Source organism: Globicephala melas, chromosome 2 (genome assembly GCF_963455315.2).
Source record: "Globicephala melas chromosome 2, mGloMel1.2, whole genome shotgun sequence".
In the NCBI taxonomy this organism is placed as follows: Eukaryota; Metazoa; Chordata; class Mammalia; order Artiodactyla; family Delphinidae; genus Globicephala; species Globicephala melas.
In genome coordinates this window covers 144,082,978-144,100,016 of record NC_083315.2, presented here as the reverse complement: position 1 = coordinate 144,100,016, position 17,039 = coordinate 144,082,978, and the positions used below count along the sequence as shown (strand labels likewise).

At 43.2% G+C, this 17,039-nt stretch overlaps 1 protein-coding gene across 3 annotated transcripts in view; it reads right to left on the bottom strand.

Annotated features, from left to right (window-relative positions):
* The window catches only part of RAD51B (RAD51 paralog B), a 647,199-nt gene that overhangs the window by 83,419 nt on the left and 546,741 nt on the right, over nt 1-17,039 (bottom strand). For all 3 annotated transcript variants that reach the window (XM_060293640.2, XM_030855332.3, XM_060293639.2), the window contains exon 9: nt 9,487-9,590. In XM_060293640.2, coding sequence (XP_060149623.1) covers nt 9,487-9,590 — 104 coding nt within the window. The remainder of the gene's footprint in view (nt 1-9,486; nt 9,591-17,039) is intronic.

The window sequence follows — 17,039 nt, the reverse complement described above, 5'->3', positions numbered from 1 at the left end:
ACACATGTGACAAGCTGTGCTTTTCAAATCATATACACAGACAGGGCAGGCAGCATTCAGTCACATGCCAAGAGTCACAAGCCCATCCTCTCCTTCCTAGTGTCCCTGCCCCAGAGTGAGAAGTGCTGCTCTAATATGTAATTCAGTAAACTTTGGAGGTAAGCTAAATGACATTCGCGATCCAGTCATCCTCACGGAAAAGTCAGAGAGAAAAATAATAAGGACTATCCGTTGTAAGCCAAAAGAATCATCACTAAGTCAAGGCTTCGTTTTCTAGCATCTCACTTTATTCCTAAATTAAAAATAAATCCCTGCATCTCAGAGAACATGGCATGGCCAAAAACAAAAACAAAAACACTTAAGCTCCGGAGTTACACAAACTTGGTTTCAAATCTCAATACTACTACCGGATACACATCATTTATCCTCTTAGCTCGGTTTTTCTGTTGATAAAAAGGTAGATGATGAGATCTATGCTAAAGGGCTGTCGCGGGGGTTCATGGAAAAATGTACATGGAGTTGTCAAATATGACACCCACAAAGGTAGGTACTCAGTAAAGGCTAATAACCCCCTTCTGTTCCTGAAGATTAAAGAGGCTTTAAATTAGTGTTGCCTGGAGCACCAGAACAGAGAAAGGATGTTCTTCAATACCAAACAGTGGGACTCCAAGATGGTAGAAAATGGGTCCCCCCAGGGCCTACCTCCTGCCTCCTTTCCTCTCTCTGTCCCACTCTTGACTTTTCAAACTAAAGATGCAAAGACTAAAAAATATAACTACAAAGCTTCTCCCATGCTAAGAAGACCAGACACACGAAAGACCAGAGAACTCCAGTTCTCTCAAACCATTGCACACCTCTAGCCTACAAAGATAGGCAACTGGAAGCTCAAGATTTTAAGGGTTACCCTCCCTGAGCACAAACGACAGTTGCAGGAGAGGGGCAATGAGAGAAGCCAGACTTGTTTGCAGGATTGTCTGTAAGTCATTCCACTGGGAAGTCCATGCTCACGGTGAAGTTCAACTTGGAAAAAGTCACTTATTCACATGTCTGGGCCCAAGAATTTAAAATGCTAACTTTTATCTGGTAATTCATTGCAATGTGGGGTGGGATGGTGCCTTTCAAAAATATTTGTCTGCAGAGTTCTATAGGACCTTTTCATGAACCACTGAAAGTCAGAGGAAATATAAATATCACATTGCCTGCAAACCTAGTAATTTGACTGGGTTGAGGACTTTTTTGCCCAGAGTTTTCCTACTAAAAGTCAGCAAAGTGAAAATAGCAACAGATTAGAAGTTGGGAGAATTTAATTCCAGTTCCATTTCTACTGCGTAGTAGTTGTGTGACCCTGAATAAGTCACCCCTAATTGCTCACCCCCCTGTGAAGGGACTAGAAAAGAATGTGGGTCTGAGGACCACCCGTGTGAGAACCACTGGAAGTGCTTACCCTCCCTGAGTGGTCACTGGGGGTGGGGCCTGGGAATCTTCATTGTTAACAAACACCTGGGATTCTTAAATTCACTGTAGTTGACAATCACTGGCTAAGATGATCCCTAGAGGGCATCTCACGCGGGACACTGTCATATTCTAAATGCTTTCGTTCTAGTGAAAGTGCTGGTTCATTTGTAAATCAGTTTGTAGTTTATGTAGATATTGAATCTTTCTCTCGCCTTTGCTTTTCCTAACCAAAGATGTTGCCTCGTTTCCTTCTCACTCATAGCTAACCAACCAAGGCTAAAATACAACATCCTGTCCAAACTTCATTTTCAAATGAGCCAAATAAATGTCAGCATCCTTGATTTCCAGGTCACTGCCTTGTCCAAGAGATCCTGTAGCTGTTTCCTATGTTGTTCCTATGTTTCCTTTGTCCCTAGCCTGACAATGAGGTCTTCAGTTTGGCTCCAAAGCCCTGCGTCTCTTCTACTTACTACAACGGCTGAGATTTCCCTAGAAATCTCGCGTTCATCTATTTGCCCTGGTTTACTTAGCAAGTTAGAACTGAGAGGGTCACTGAATAAGGAGATTTGGTACCAGACAGTGTGTAAAAATAAAACTAGTCAGAGCTGGAGGAGAATGACGGAGGTGACAAAACACCTGTGAAATGAGTGGCTCATCACAGGGGAAGTCACCTAAACATTCAGTGACTGGACCGCCCATCCAGCCCCTGGCAGTCAGAGACTGTGATCCTCGAAGAGAGAAATGAGGACATGTACTAAGTCTTCCATAAAAACAAATGTATTCAAGTTACAGCAGTATTCTTATTCACAGACACATCCTTTCTACTTTTTGGCGTTAAATTACCTTTTCCTTTTTGAAATGGTGGTAACAATTAATTTTGCAACTCTAATTGATTAAAAAATAAAAGACATTTAAAACTCTATGGTGGTTCCCCAACCCTTGCTTTGGTTTGATTTTTATTTTTTATTGACCTCACGTGGCTCAAAATCTCCTAGGAACATGGGCTCTCTCTCTCAGTAGAGGTACGTGGTCTATCACAGCCAAAACATCTGAAAGGGGCACCCCCATCAGAAGCATGGGGGCAGTTGTACCCCTGCATTTTTAACTGTCAATTTCCAATGGAACCTCTTCAAGGGTAAGTTTTCTCTCCTTGACCCCATTTAGAAGTAGTGATTTTTGGAGCACACTGACTTTTTTCAAAGGGAGCCCCATGGAGTTTGGGTTTTTTGTTTTTTGTTTTTGTGAGTGGTGGGAAAGATATTGATATTTTTATTTCGAACGTGGAGATAGAAACAGGAAGTGTGCACTTAGGTACGTGAGTTACCCTTTCTCCGTCAGAGCCTGTCTTTCTGCTCTGAGTCTTAGTTCACTGTATTCATTTGCTGTTATTACATACTTTCAGGTGGAATTTCCTTACATTTTAATACACTTACCTGGTGACCTGAAAAAAGAATCCCTTTAGAAGTCCCCCTTTTGGGTTCCCCTTTTATACATTCTCCCCGTCTCTCAATACCTGTTAGAGCACTTCTGATAGAAGAGTGTAGGCAGCAGGTTAGATTTCTCACTTGAGCAGCTCCGAAAAGGGAGGGAACATTTATACCCAAGGCAATGTACTTGTCTGGGATTCTCTGTTCCCTTTGCTATTTCTGCAGATATTTATGCTTAAAAAGAAATTTCTCCCACCCTGGCAGCACAGCCAAACTTCTCCTCTGGTTGGATCAAGTCACCATGAAAAAAAATGTCTCTTTGCCTAAGACAAGCAGATGAGCTGGGGCAGGAAACAAGGGAACAAACATGATGAATGCCCTGGAACCACTTTACAAAGGTAGAGGGGTACATAAAACTATGACTTGTATCAGGTAAAAACATCATCTCCAAGGTCTGTCTTTGTTTCGGTGAACGTGGATATATGTTTGACATTCCTGTCCCAGAGCTGCCCTTCAGCTTATCTGGGAGAAAAGATTTATCATCTTTTCTTTAGTTATTCAGTCCTTCATTAAGCCTTTCCAACCACAGAGAGGAGAACGTGTAAGACCTGTGGAAGACAGCAGCAAAGATTTCTTATCCTTCCCTTTGGCCAAAGTCCCCAGGCTGTGTTCCCTGAAAGCAGCGGCAGAACCCCTCCCTCGCTCTGCCTCGGTCTGTGTTTAGGTCTCTGGCTTGCTTACACAAAGGAATTCCAACTAGGATTTCAAGGGAAGCCTGGTTCCTACTCTCTCACAGCTCCCAGCAGGCTGGTTCTACCAAAAGATATTCCTATATTCAATATTCTTACAGTATTTCTATAGAAGTATCTGCTTGAATTACAAGGTTTGCTGCTAACCTTTTAAAATGACAATTACTAATACTTTAAAGGAACTCTGACACTGCAAAACTCAAATCCTATGGGGAAGAGTGATTTAAATAAGCAGTATGTCCTTCTGCCTTAAGACTGGGTTCACGTATGATGCAAGGAGTTTGCTTCTGCTTTCTTTTTCATTTTCAAAAGACATGCATTGAATGTGTAAGTGTCAAGCATTTGCCTTGCCTCTGAGGCTACACAGCTAAGATTCAGTCACAGCCTTCAAGGGGCTCACAATTCAGGTTTCACAAATGCAAGACTAGAGACAGGTACTAGATTTAACTGTGGGCAAGACTGAAGGAAGAGGGGCTGATTAGGGCTGCAGTATTACAGACTCAAACACCATCACAATAGTCACAGTGATGGTATTTGAGTCTTTTAATACACAAAACGGACACTGAGCAAAGAATTACATCACCAGAAAGGAAACACTATATACTTCCAAGATGCAAAACAACCTGGGGGCATCCCTGGTGGCGCAGTGGTTGAGAGTCCGCCTGCCGGTGCAGGGGACACGGGTTCGTGCCCCGGTCCGGGAAGATCCCACATGCCACGGAGCGGCTGGGCCCATGAGCCATGGCCGCTGAGCCTGCGCATCCGGAGCCTGTGCTCTGCAACGGGAGAGACCACAACAGTGAGAGGCCTGCGTGCCACAAAAAAAGAAAACAAAAAAAACCTGGGACTTCGAGAAAAGCCTGAGAATTCAAGTAAGAATCAAGAGTTTGAGTAACAGCGTTGGTCTTGTCAACAATTTATTGGGTACTTTAGGCTCTTCCCTCCAGTGTTCTGTAATTTCAAGGTACCTTCTAAGTAGAAGATGAAAATATTATTATAAAGTCCATTTAAATAAACCTCCTATACGAAAAAGTCACCTCTTTCCAATTTGTTGAAATAAGAGAGTCATAATATTTATTTCATCAAGGGGGTGTGAAGCTTAGTTGGGATTAATTTACTTCTTTACTCCTTCCAGGGCACTTAAAAATTTATATAATCCCATATGTGGTTTGTACAAACAGACTTCATGAGGATCTGATGAGAAATAGTATGAATATTTCATCAAGTTTTTTTCATCATTCTTTCAAGTATAGCCACCCTCATTCTAACTTTTCCAGTCCCTGGTTACAAGGCACCTGGTTACTGTGAGAGCTGCCCAAGGGAGTCCTCAGCCAATCCACTCTGCGTGCTGCTGCCTCATTCATCCCCACAGAACCTTCCCTTGCTGTAGCACCCATCCCCTCCTCTACGCTCACTGGATGCTTGACGCTGGTACAGCATGTACTCTTCACATGTTTATCTGTTTCCCCAGGTACACAGTGAACAACTACAGGACATCAACTTATACTTTGAATCTCTAGCATCTTACATAGTAAATGGCAGAGAAGAGCTGATTAAATAAACGTTCGTCAAATGAATGCATACACAAACCCTCTGCTCTTGTTAGGAGGCAAACCCCAGCCTGTGTCTTCTGAACATGCGACTTGCCCTTCTGTTGCTCTTCTTCTGCCGTTCATCCTCACCCCCACATCTTCCCTGTCCTTTCTCACTCACCTAGTGTGATCTATTTAAGGCAAGAGGTTTTCAGCCTTGGCTGCACAGTAGAATCACTGGGGGGAGCTTTATAAACAAAATGAACACTGACGCCTGGCCCCACCGGCAGAGATTTGGATTTACTTGGTTGGGGTGCGGCCCTGGCGTTGGTATTTTGTAAGTGCCCCTGTGGTGAGTGGGAAGTGCAGCCAGGCTTGAGAAACTATGATTTAAAGTGATACTCGGGGCTTCCCTGGTGGCTCAGTGGTTAAGAACCCGCCTGCCAATGCAGGGGACACGGGTTCGAGCCCTGGTCCAGGAAGATCCCACATGCCGCAGAGCAGCTAAGCCCGTGCGCCGCAACTACTGAGCCTGTGCTCTAGAGCCCGCGAGCCACAACTACTGAGCCCGCACGCCACAACTACTGAAGCCCGTGCGCCTAGAGCCCGTGCTCCGCAACAAGAGAAGCCACCGCAATGAGAGGCCCTCACAGTGCAACAAAGAGTAGCCGCCGCTCGTCGCAACTAGAGAAAACCTGTGCACAGCAACGAAGACTCAACGCAGCCACAAATAAATTTATTTTAAATAAGTAAATAAATAAGTGATACTCAAGTCCCACCTTCTCCTGAAAAGATGAATGTGCCTCTGATGAGTTTACCTTCCTCTGGCTCCAATGCAGTTTCTGTTTTAAACACTTATTAGATCACAAATCAAACACTGCCTGTGACGGTATCTCAGTGTGAGTTTGCTCTTTAACTCACACACTGCATTTTGGTTCATCTCCCGCACCGGACCAGAAGAACCTTGAAGGCAGGAACTGTGCCTTCTACTCCTTTGCATCCCCACGCCATGCACGTGGTGGACCAAAACATACTTTTGATCATTAAAAACAAAAACAAAACCAAAAAACTGAAAACAAAACAAAACCAAACAACCCAGAATCCCTAGTAGAGGCCATTTCAGTTCTACTCTAAGGATATGTCTTTGGTAAGAATAAAAATGCTGCAAAAAGGGTGGGGCAGGATTGAAGCAGAGGAGGGAAAGAGTAAATAAAAGTCAAGTGGATAAAAAGCTAAATTAGTTCAAAAGAAAATGTTTCCCAGCTTCTTAAGAGGGTTTTTTTGCAACTCCGAAGCAGAATAAACAAGAGAATTAACTTGGTTAGTGCCCTGATAAGGAGATTTCTTTCTTGGTTATATAATTTTACGAAGTTTCCAGGGTGTAAAGAAAATAATCACCCAGGGAGGACTCCTTACCTTGGACTATACAATTCAGCTCTTGGGTTAATCGGCTCGAAGATCTGCTCAGCTTGACCTGATCCCCTTCCAGCCCTGTGGCCTCAGACTAAGCCTCACATGCAAAAACCCTGTTGTAGAGCTCAGTGTCGTAGAAAGGGGATAAAACATAATCCTTATTGCATAACCTTGATCTTTTGGTGTAGTGGCCTCCGCCTGTGCATGAAAATAAAAAGCTACCCTGGTATCTTCCCCAAGTGGCCGGTGTTCCATGGGTCTGCCTACCCTAGAATGATCTAGGCAAACTCTCCTACTAAATTGTGTTAAAGGGAAGTATTTGGTGCAATTACCTTAAAGGGTAGCTTTAAAGTCTTGTTCTGTGTACATATCCCAGAAAAGATTTATCTTCACATGGCTTCTCTACTTGGTCATGAAGTAAGACCACAGGAAGGGCTCACTGAATCATTAGGTACACCCTCTGCTAAATCGAGATAAGGTCATCAGATAGGGATGTGTTTTCTATATCAGGGGTCCCAAACCCCTGGGCCACGGACTGGTACTCGTCCGCAGCCTGTTAGGAACCGGGCCGCACAGCAGGAGGAGAGTGGCGGGCGAGCGAGCAAAGCTTCACCTGCCGCTCCCCATCGCCCCCCATCGCCCGCATCACTACCCGACGCATCCTCCACCTCACCCCCAGTCCGTGGAAAGATTGTGTTCCAAGAAACTGGTCCCTGGTGCCAAAAAGGTTGGGGACCGCTGTTATATATCAACGTTTATCCTAGTTGCTGAGCCACAAATTTAACAACTGGTCCCAAAAGGCATGTACATTTCTATACATTAATTCAATGTATGTTCTTTTGCCTGGGGTGGCCATTTTAACACTGGCCATATTTTACTTTAATTTCTAATTATTGGTTGAAATCATGATTCAAAGACATTTAACTCTGCTCTTGATTGATTAGTAATGATAGTAACAAGTTGTCCTTTGTAGATTAACGCTGCTGACCCATCTAATAGGATATGAGTTGATAGACTGTCACTGATCTAGCCATGCTTTGCTCCCTGTTCTTCTTGTGTCTAGTGGTCTGCATTTGACCTTATGAGCCAAGAACCAAGAGCCACCAAAATCCTCCAGTCACCAAAGGTATCCGAAATAATAGCATGTGTCCTCCCAGCTACTTCTTGTTGACACTGACAAAATGGAAATGACTGGTTAATTTACTAAAGCAAAAGGAAAAGAAAAATGTGGCTCTTTTTATTTACGAAGAAGTGCTAACTTCTTTATTTACTAATAAATGCTAACTAGAATTAGTAAAACTAGGATCTGGGAACCTGGAATCCATGGTACCATAGATAATAAACTGAATCATCAAATCAGTGTGTACCATCTAAAATCAAAAACAGAGATAAACTACAAGTTTTCAAGGCGTAGGGTTAAGGATCCGTGAAAATGAATGAATTCACAAGGAATTTTGCTTCCTCAAATTAGAGTTTAGGTAGTAGTGCTTGACAGTCCTTAATGATACCCCTGATAGCTGCAAACAAGTATTTAGTTAACATGATTTATGACCTAAGGTACAAACCAAAGGTCATTAGGTTCTACAGGAACAATTTTTTTTTTATTTTTTTTTTTTACAGGAACATTTTTGAATGTGTTCCACTGAAAGAGAAGTGATGGATTTAGAACCCAGGACACTTAAATCATCAGGGAAAATGTATCACTGAGGTAATGAGCACGCCAGGGCCTGAAAACTCAAGAATGTTCCCCTAAGTGAAAACAAGCAGCTCTATCTTCTCAGAACATGGCTGACTCAATCATCAAGCTGGAATGTTATTTACACAGTCCCAAGCAAACTAAGAAGAATCCTCTGGTCTGTAACCAAGGGCACTCAGAATGTTATGTCTGCAAAAGCAAAGTTTTTGATGATTCCTGATTCCTTGAAAAAGAGCCAGTTTACCTAATGCAGGTAAATGTTAACAACTGCCTTCCTACCACCTTACCCAGAAAGGACCACCAGCATGATATTTCATGCCTCTTTAATTAATAACTTGGATTTGTTAAATATTTAGCAAGGTGGGCAAGTCTGGCTTCTGAATTCTGCCCCATCTAACAACTCAGAATAATCACCCTGTCTTCTTCTTCCTCCCACTTGCAGGAGGGGTCGTGATGGAACCTGGTCCACACAGCAGGATAAAGTTGAGGTTAGGCATCAGGAAAAATAAACTTCCTAATTACGAAACATTTGACCAAAGGGGTCAGACTGTGGTGTTCCTTTCTTTGGAGTGGGAGGGGAGATCAAGAAAGACGTAGAACGCAACCTTTCCAGATGGAAGGGGGGAGTTCTCACCTGAGTCTAGGATAGACAACATAAAGAGACAGCTCTGAGAGTCATCGTCCTTTTGATAAGCTCTGGCATCGTTCAGTACTTTAAACTACTGGTTTATAAGTTAATGCAAAAGTACCCAGGATCTGGGAAGAGTTTATCCACTTAGCAGGGTCTGTGTGGCCTAATTATTTCAAAACATACTAACCTCAAGAGAAGGCAGCATCATTATTTAATTTGTACACAAATTATCTAGCCCTCAACAAATATCAGCTAAGAGAAATGATCATTCATTCACCCTTTAGAGGTAGAGAGTTTGAGATCCCTAGGGGTGTGGACCTTGGTCACTTACAAGCTATTGGCAAACATCGGGGGCAAGCTAACTCTCTGTTTTTGTATTTTTTTCCCTGTGGGTGACTTGTCTCCCCACTTTATTAGAACTGCTATTGAGGTAGGCAGGGAGGCTGGTTTCCTTACCCACCCTCTGACAGTGTTGGCCCAGGACAGACAGCGTGGCCAATGCTTTCAGAAGATGAACACTCAGATTGCTGGTATATCTTGTTCCCTGACCTTGACAGTCAGAGAACATTGTCAAAGCACTCACCTGTCTTCTCTCTGAACCAAGGTACTGGAGAATCAGCCGGGTGTTCACACTGTGACTCCAGGTGTTTCCTAGTGCAGCTGTCACACAGCTGGATCCAGAAATGCCTGAAACGAAACAGGGCAAAACCATGATTATGGACGCCTTATCTTGTCATGGTGTTTCACATAAACAAAAGTCCAGTCACTGCTCATTGCTCAGAGAGTACTCGGGAGCCCAGGTCTTTACCACAAAAGTTGATGAAGGAGAGAAGGAAGAGACTAAAAAGAAAAGCCAGCATGGGTTTCCTTCAGCCTCAATGAAAGTAACCACCACTGGGCTCAGAGATAACAGAGTTATATATCAGTAAGAGGTTGCACTGCAAGGAAGCTTGGAGCCATTGCTAATAATAAAACAAGCCACTCAACATCCATGGCAGAAAAGCATGACCCTACTACATAGAATAAGAGACAGTTATGAAATAGTTTTAGTTTAATAGAGTTGTTAAGACTTTTTCAGCTTGATAAGAGTCTTAACTCAATTTTCCTTATCAATATGGAAGCGGTGGCATATGTATATAAAATTCCTATGCCATTCCAAGTGCGGAACGTACACGCACCCAGAAGAGGAATCTGGAAGATCTCACCATTTCATATCTAATCTGTATTAGACATTCTTATCCCAAGAGAAACATTCTTTTACTTTCTAAGACTTTCCTATAAGGGGGAGGATCTGAAGTAAAATTTATCCGAGTTTCTAGTCTACACCAAGTTGTACTTCAGCTACTCTCTGACATCTCCAGAGCTTCACTGATCTCTCTTGGCATCACCAGGAGGAACCCATTCCTGCACTCCTCCTGTTTCTTCCGCATTAGAGGCAGGCTCGCAAGTCCCACCACTTAGAAGCCAGCCCCCGCTATCATATGTAGCACATCCTGAGGTCTCCTCCAAACTCCTGTGCTCACTTTGGCCCTGGGCCATGAGATGAGTCTTAGCCTAAGGGGGCATAGTGGCATTTGTAGTTTGCCTTGTATCCTCAAGATGCCATCTCTTTCCAATGAGGAGACCAAGTACCAAAAGGCTGAAGTCCACTGAATCAGCTAAAGCAAAATGAGGGCTTGAGTTTCTCATTCGTTGCCTGCTCAGGGCATCATCTGATATTCACCCCTCTGTGTGGAACAGGAATTCCTCTTTTCTGGGTCAGCATCTTTCAGGGTGGCCTCCCAGCTCTGCATGGTCTTAAGCTCCTGGGATCAAATAGAGCAACAGATGAATGGAATTCAGTGGTTCTAGGCTGGAGGTGATTCCGTGGGTCACGTCTAGGTGGGAGTGCTGTGGCATCTAGAGGGTAGAGGCCAGGGATGCCGCTAAACATCCTATGAGGCACAGGCCAGTCCACACCACAAAGAATTATTCAGCCCCAGACAAAATAGTGCCGATGGTGAGAACCCATGGGATAGCAAAAGACATCCCTATGTTTTCTCTGGTTCAAGCAGGTATGGGAACGAACCGGATGGCATCAACATCCAGGGCCTCAATGAACCTGGGGATTTCAGGGGGAGGGAGAATTTAGCGAAGGAAAGAATACAGTTTAGGGTGACCTTGGCTCATCGTGCACACAATTCAAAACACACACGAATTAATTTGAAAACATATAATCTAGACTGTGCTGATCTGATCACACCACTCCCCTAAAATCCTTCCACAGTCCTTGTGCCTGAGGATAAAATACTAACTTCTGAACTAGGTGTTCTGAATGCTTTGTCATCATCTTCATCTGCCTCTCTCTCTGGCCCCATTTCTCTCAATGGATGGTCCCTTAACCTCCTGACTTCTCTGTCCCCACCCTCCTTGACCTGATAAAGCTTCCCCCTCTTCCGGCATCCAATGTACTGGCTTCTTCTGCTTCTCCTTGTATCAACCACGTTGAGTATTCCTTTTCCTTCTCCGCTTTTCTTCTCCCTCTCCCCTTAGTCGTGGGTGGACCTCAGGGAGCTGGCCATGGCCAGTTTTTTCCCTAACACCCACCTGCCTTCAGTGGCTGGGAAGGTAATGTACATCAATAAAGAGGCCAGGTGTCTGCATTTTAACACGTAGAAAGTCTTCACTACCACAAACAGATGTACTCTCTTCCATTTTTCTTGAAATACATGACCCTCTCAGTCTGTCTTTCATTTCCCCCTTTTTGATAGAGACACATAACAGAAAAGTATTTTCTGCTTTAAGAAAACCAACACTGCAACGGCAGTGGCCACTGATGTTCCTTTTTCTTGCATTTTTGCCAAAAGCTTTGTCGAGATAATTCACATGTTGTACAATCCAGCCATTTAAAGTGTACAGTTCAATGGTTTTTACTATATTCAGAGTCGATCAACCATCACTACAATCAACTCTGGAACATTTCATCACCCCCCAAGAAACTCCATATCCCTTAGCCATAAGCCTCCAGCCCCTCTTTCCTGCCCTGCAGCCCTAGGCAATCATTAATCTACTTTTTGTCTAAATATTAAGTGTTAGGAGATGACGGGGAGTAGTGGAGATTGTGGTGAATTAGACATGATCTCAAGGGGACAGCCCCTGTTCAGCTCCAGCTGCTGTTGTCACATGGCAATATGAGTTCACGGTTAGCCACACCTTTTGATCTTTTAATTTTTAAAATCAACACTTTAAGTACAATCTTCTGATTGGAAAATGTTGGCTTATTTTAAAAAATTTTAAAAACACATAAATAAACATGCTGATGAGCCACATATGAGTCATTCTCACCAAGCTTGCAATGTCTGCTCCATATGGCATGTCCTCACTGTTGACAAGGACGACACCCACAGGTGGATGATTTCTAAGCCTTTGTCTCAACCTCCCACTTAACCTCAGCACCTGTCCCCCATTTTCAACCACAAGATCTTCCTGCCTGACATAATGAATTTGGGCACCATAAACTCAGTATCTTCAAATTGAGCTCATTCATCCCTTCCTGTATAAACGTACTCCTCCTTCTTTGGCCTTCCAGTGAATCTGGCTTGAAACCTCAGTTCCATTTAAAAATGTCTCCCTCTCCTGTGCTTCTCAATTCCAAGAAACTGTGAAGACGGATTCATTTCCCTGTAAAGTCTCACTTACATCCATTCACCCCACCCCAACCTAGATCAGACCCACATTAGCTTTCCCCTGGGGGGATGGCTGCTGTCCCTTTCTCGCTGCTCTCCACGCTCCTGTCAGTTTCTCCCTACGAAAGCATCCTCTCTTCTACCGCCCGATTAATCTCCCCAAGCACACATCTAAGCGCGCTGCCCTGCCACTATGATCAGCCTGCTCAGAAACTTTTGGCGGCTCCCAAGTGCCTTTAAAGAGTTCTAAATTCCTAAGAGTGGCATTCTTGCAGCTGTGCCCGACCTGCCTCTCCACACCTCTTCCCTCCATCCCACTTCATAAAGACTCTGCTCCAGTTTAATCACTCCTTCCTCGTGCCGCCTCCACACCTGAATGCCTCTATGCCCATGCAGTCTTCAATACCACTTCTGACACGCCACCTCCCTGATCATCACAGAAATAATGCCTTCCTCCTCCAAACGCCCATAATACTCAGCTCACTCTCTCACATTACCGCCATTTTTTAATCCTGTGGTATATGACTTGCGTGCTTTTCTGACCACCCCTAATGTATATTTTAAGAGGGCCAAATCCATGTCTGATTTATGGTAGTATGCCTGAATCACGAAGTCTGAGACCCAGAGGATGCTTCATAAATAGTGGTTGAATAGTCAGTAAGTTATTCTTACTAAACTTTGAACCATGGTATATATTTGTTTTAGCAGCGGATTTACATTCTTAATTCTACCTTGCTTAAGCCAAAATTAATAGATTTACATTTTTCAAGCAAACTCTAGAAACTTGTTGCTTCAATGCCCACTAAGTCATAGCATGAAGTGAGCCTGAGTTTGCCAAGAAAGAGCTACGTGTGAATAATTAGGAGCTGCTAATTAGTTAAGCACTCAACAAAAATCTGTGGTGATACGACTGTAGGTGCACTTCCCAGGCCTAGAAGATGTTTATAGGGGTCAGAGCCACAATTGACCAAGAGTGGCTATTTAAAGAATTCCATGTGCCCAAACCAATGAAAACAGTATTAAAAAAAGTACCCACATGCCTGGCTGCTTGTCAGACAGGTAAGCTGGGGTTCTTAACCAAGGGCCATGAGTGAAAATAACCAGGGAGAAGTTTTCAATGGAAACCTTAAGTGGGCAAGCTTGAGGAGATATTTCTTCAGGAGTGCTCACAAACATTAAGCCACCACCAGAGCAATAACAGCAGGGCCTTGAAAGTTCAATGATAAGGAAAAACAATATTTTTAAAGTGCTATAAGCTAGGCACTAGGTAAGCCCTTTAAATAAGGAGGGCTTACATCTTATTTGAGCTTCATATCTTAGGTACATCTTTTCTGATCCTTACAACCACCCTATGAGGTAGGTGATATCATCATCCCTATTGACAGACCAAGGCTGTAAGAGATTAAGTAATTCTCCCAAGGTCACATGGTTGGTTAATGATAGAGTGAGGATTCGAAACCAGGCTGAGTCTTTTTTTTTTGCAGTATAGTTGGTTTACAATGTTGTGTTAGTTTCAGGTGTACAGCAAGTGATTCAGTTATGTGTGTGTGTGTGTGTGTGTGTGTGTGTGTGCGTGTGTGTGTATTCTTTTTCAGATTCTTCTCCCTTATAGGTGATTACAAAATATTGAGTAGCGTTCCCTATGCTATACAGGTCCTTGTTGGTTATGTATTTTATATATAGTAGCATGTATATGACTGGGTCTTGACCACTACTCCAATTAGCCTTCTCCAGGCTCATTATGTCAAATAGCTGGCTACTCTGCCAGCCCGGGGTGGGAGTGGGGAGGGGTGGGTGGCTGGGAAGGGCCTGAAGAGCCCAGAGGCCCATCTCTGGGAAGACACTGATGGAAGTATGTTGTGAGCATCTTATCAACTCATCTGAACTCTGTGTGTCACTCAGGCTCTACACTCGGCTTCCTTTGTTCTGATATACAGTGATAACCCAGGGCAAGGGGTTTCCAGAAAGACGATGCATGCTCTGGCTTGGCAAGTTATTTAACCTCGCTCAACTGGCCCAGCCACTGGATTCATGCAAATCAGATGGCCTGAAACTGACCCTCTCTGGTTGGAGGCTTAAAAAAATCTGGGCAGGATTGAAAAATATTTTCACTTAATAGGGCTTTGAATATGGAAAAACAATTGAAGGGTGGTTATAGGTGGTGGGATGGCTTGAGAAAGAGAAGTGGGGAAGCTGTCAGTTACTATAAATTTGTAACTTTATTTTCAACTAGAAAACTCAGTGGTCCCTAATGTCTTTTGACTTTTAAGCATTCCTATGTGAGGCTGGCATAAATGATCATTAATGCTGTTTATGGGAAAGTTAAGGTAGAAGGAATCTGCTTACTGGCTTTTCAGGAAAGGTGATTTCCTGCCCAATGACCTAATTGGTCAAGAAATAGATAAGTGAATCTTTTCTATGCTCATTTTAAGCAGAAGGGATAAAAATTGGGGCATTCTCTCCGTCGCTCCTTTTTGATGACTGTGACATTTATGTCTGCCAAGGCAGTATGAGTTGATTGTACTGGAATTTGGTTGATTCCAATACAAATTAAAAAAATCAAGTAAGTGAACTGGGTTTTGAAAATATTTTCAATATTGGGGATTTTTCATTGTCACAGGATTGAGCTTGTAGAAGTGCCTGCTTAAGCCACAGAGAGAAAATCTAATTTATTTATACTGAAGTCAGGTCTCTCTAAAAAAGACAGGGGGAATATTCATACTCTGCTCTCTCGGAGACCCTTTTAGGTCAGTCAAAGCATGTTCTCTTTCTGTAATTGCTTACCCATCTGTAAAACATGAATAATAATTCTTGCCTCCAGGCAACCAAAGGTTCTTGGTGACCCTTAGATGAAGATACTTGATATGTATGAATGACAGGAACAATGATGATCAAACACAGAAGATGAAATTCTAGGGAGAAAAAAAGTTTAATCATCACCTTCCACATTTTTTTATTCTTCTAGTAATGAGGCAGGTTAGTAAAGCTCAGGAGTGAAGTGGTTAAAAACAACAGAATTTGGATTCTGGAATATCTTTCATGACTACTATCTTTAGATCCAATTCCCTACTCCTTTGGAGTGGGAGCTGGTTATGAAGACAAATTTCTTACAAGGCAAGAAGCTCTCTCTCTCTGCTCTGTACACAGGGCGTAGTTCTTGTGCAATCAGACTGGAGGAGGATAATCAGGTTGCTAAGTAGCCTTGATTTCCAAAAAGGTAATGGGCCTCTGGTACCAACCAGTGTCAGTGTTCAGAAGGCGGCTGTTGGGGAGCTTTCAGTGAGGAAGCTCCTTCTCTGAAAACATTTCAATTTATGACTCCTGTGCTAATAAGCATTTCTGGGAGGTCAACTTGAATCTCCAGTACATAACATAAAAGTGTGCCCTGCAGCAAAAGGGTCAACTTTAAAAGACTAGACTTTTCCATGTTAAAAAAACAAAACAAAATGTGTAAACAAAGCAGTGATTCCCAGAATAGGAACAGAGGGGAAGGAGAAGTTCATGGCTTAAGCGGGCTGGGTATTCTGGACACTCAGTCCCTCCTTCCCCTTTAGATGAAAGACAACTTATTGAGACTAGAAAGAGGAAATTTTAAAAAACGAAAAAGAATTAAAATGCTTACAAATGATTTCAGTACTGAAATAAGTTCGGGGAAAGGGACGGTATGTTACCACTGGAGTGGTAATGAGAGGATGCTCCTTCTGACCTCTCATCCTCACATCCTGAAGCGTGTCCTATACGATGCATGATAGCATATGGCCGGCTGCTAGATGGAAGGCAGGACCCTGGAGCTCTATTTCTGACTTAGCTGTGGGCTTTTAATGAGACCAGGTGGGAGAAGAGAGCGATGTAACAAAGAATATCAGAGCAGGCCTCGGTAACGACCGGTTACTTCAGTTCTCTGAGCCTCAGTTTCCTCATCCATGAACAGAAGGGGTTGTTCAAAACTATCTCCAAAGTTTTCGCCTTTTCTAAAAACTTTGAATCTATGGTATTTTAATGATAAGAAATTAGTTCCTCATTCTGGACCTCACTTTTTCCAGGAAGTCTGAGAATGCTCTACTCCACGTGCTGTCTTTGAATGTTTGTGCCCTTACCCAGCACCCATTTAAGCCTGAAGAGAGTGCAGACGTGGGGTCCTTCTCCTAAGAGCAGATTTCTCTCCAAACTAGGGATTTTCTTAGCCAATCCTACCTCCTAAAACCTTTTGATGGGTAAACATGTGTTGGCCAGTGGCCAAGTCCCAGCAAACACAACTTCATAAGGACAAAGCTTAAAGATGGGAGTCTGAGTGAAAGAGTAGGGATTAGAAAGGGATTATCATTCATTAATTTCAGTTTCTCCTGTTTAAACCCAGGCCCATGGAAGTTGCTGAGCTTCAGCATACTGTCGTTTTGGTTGTTGTTGGGTCATTCATTTGGACTGAGGAAGTGACTGAGAATCTCGTTTAGCCCCAATAGAAAGATGAAGT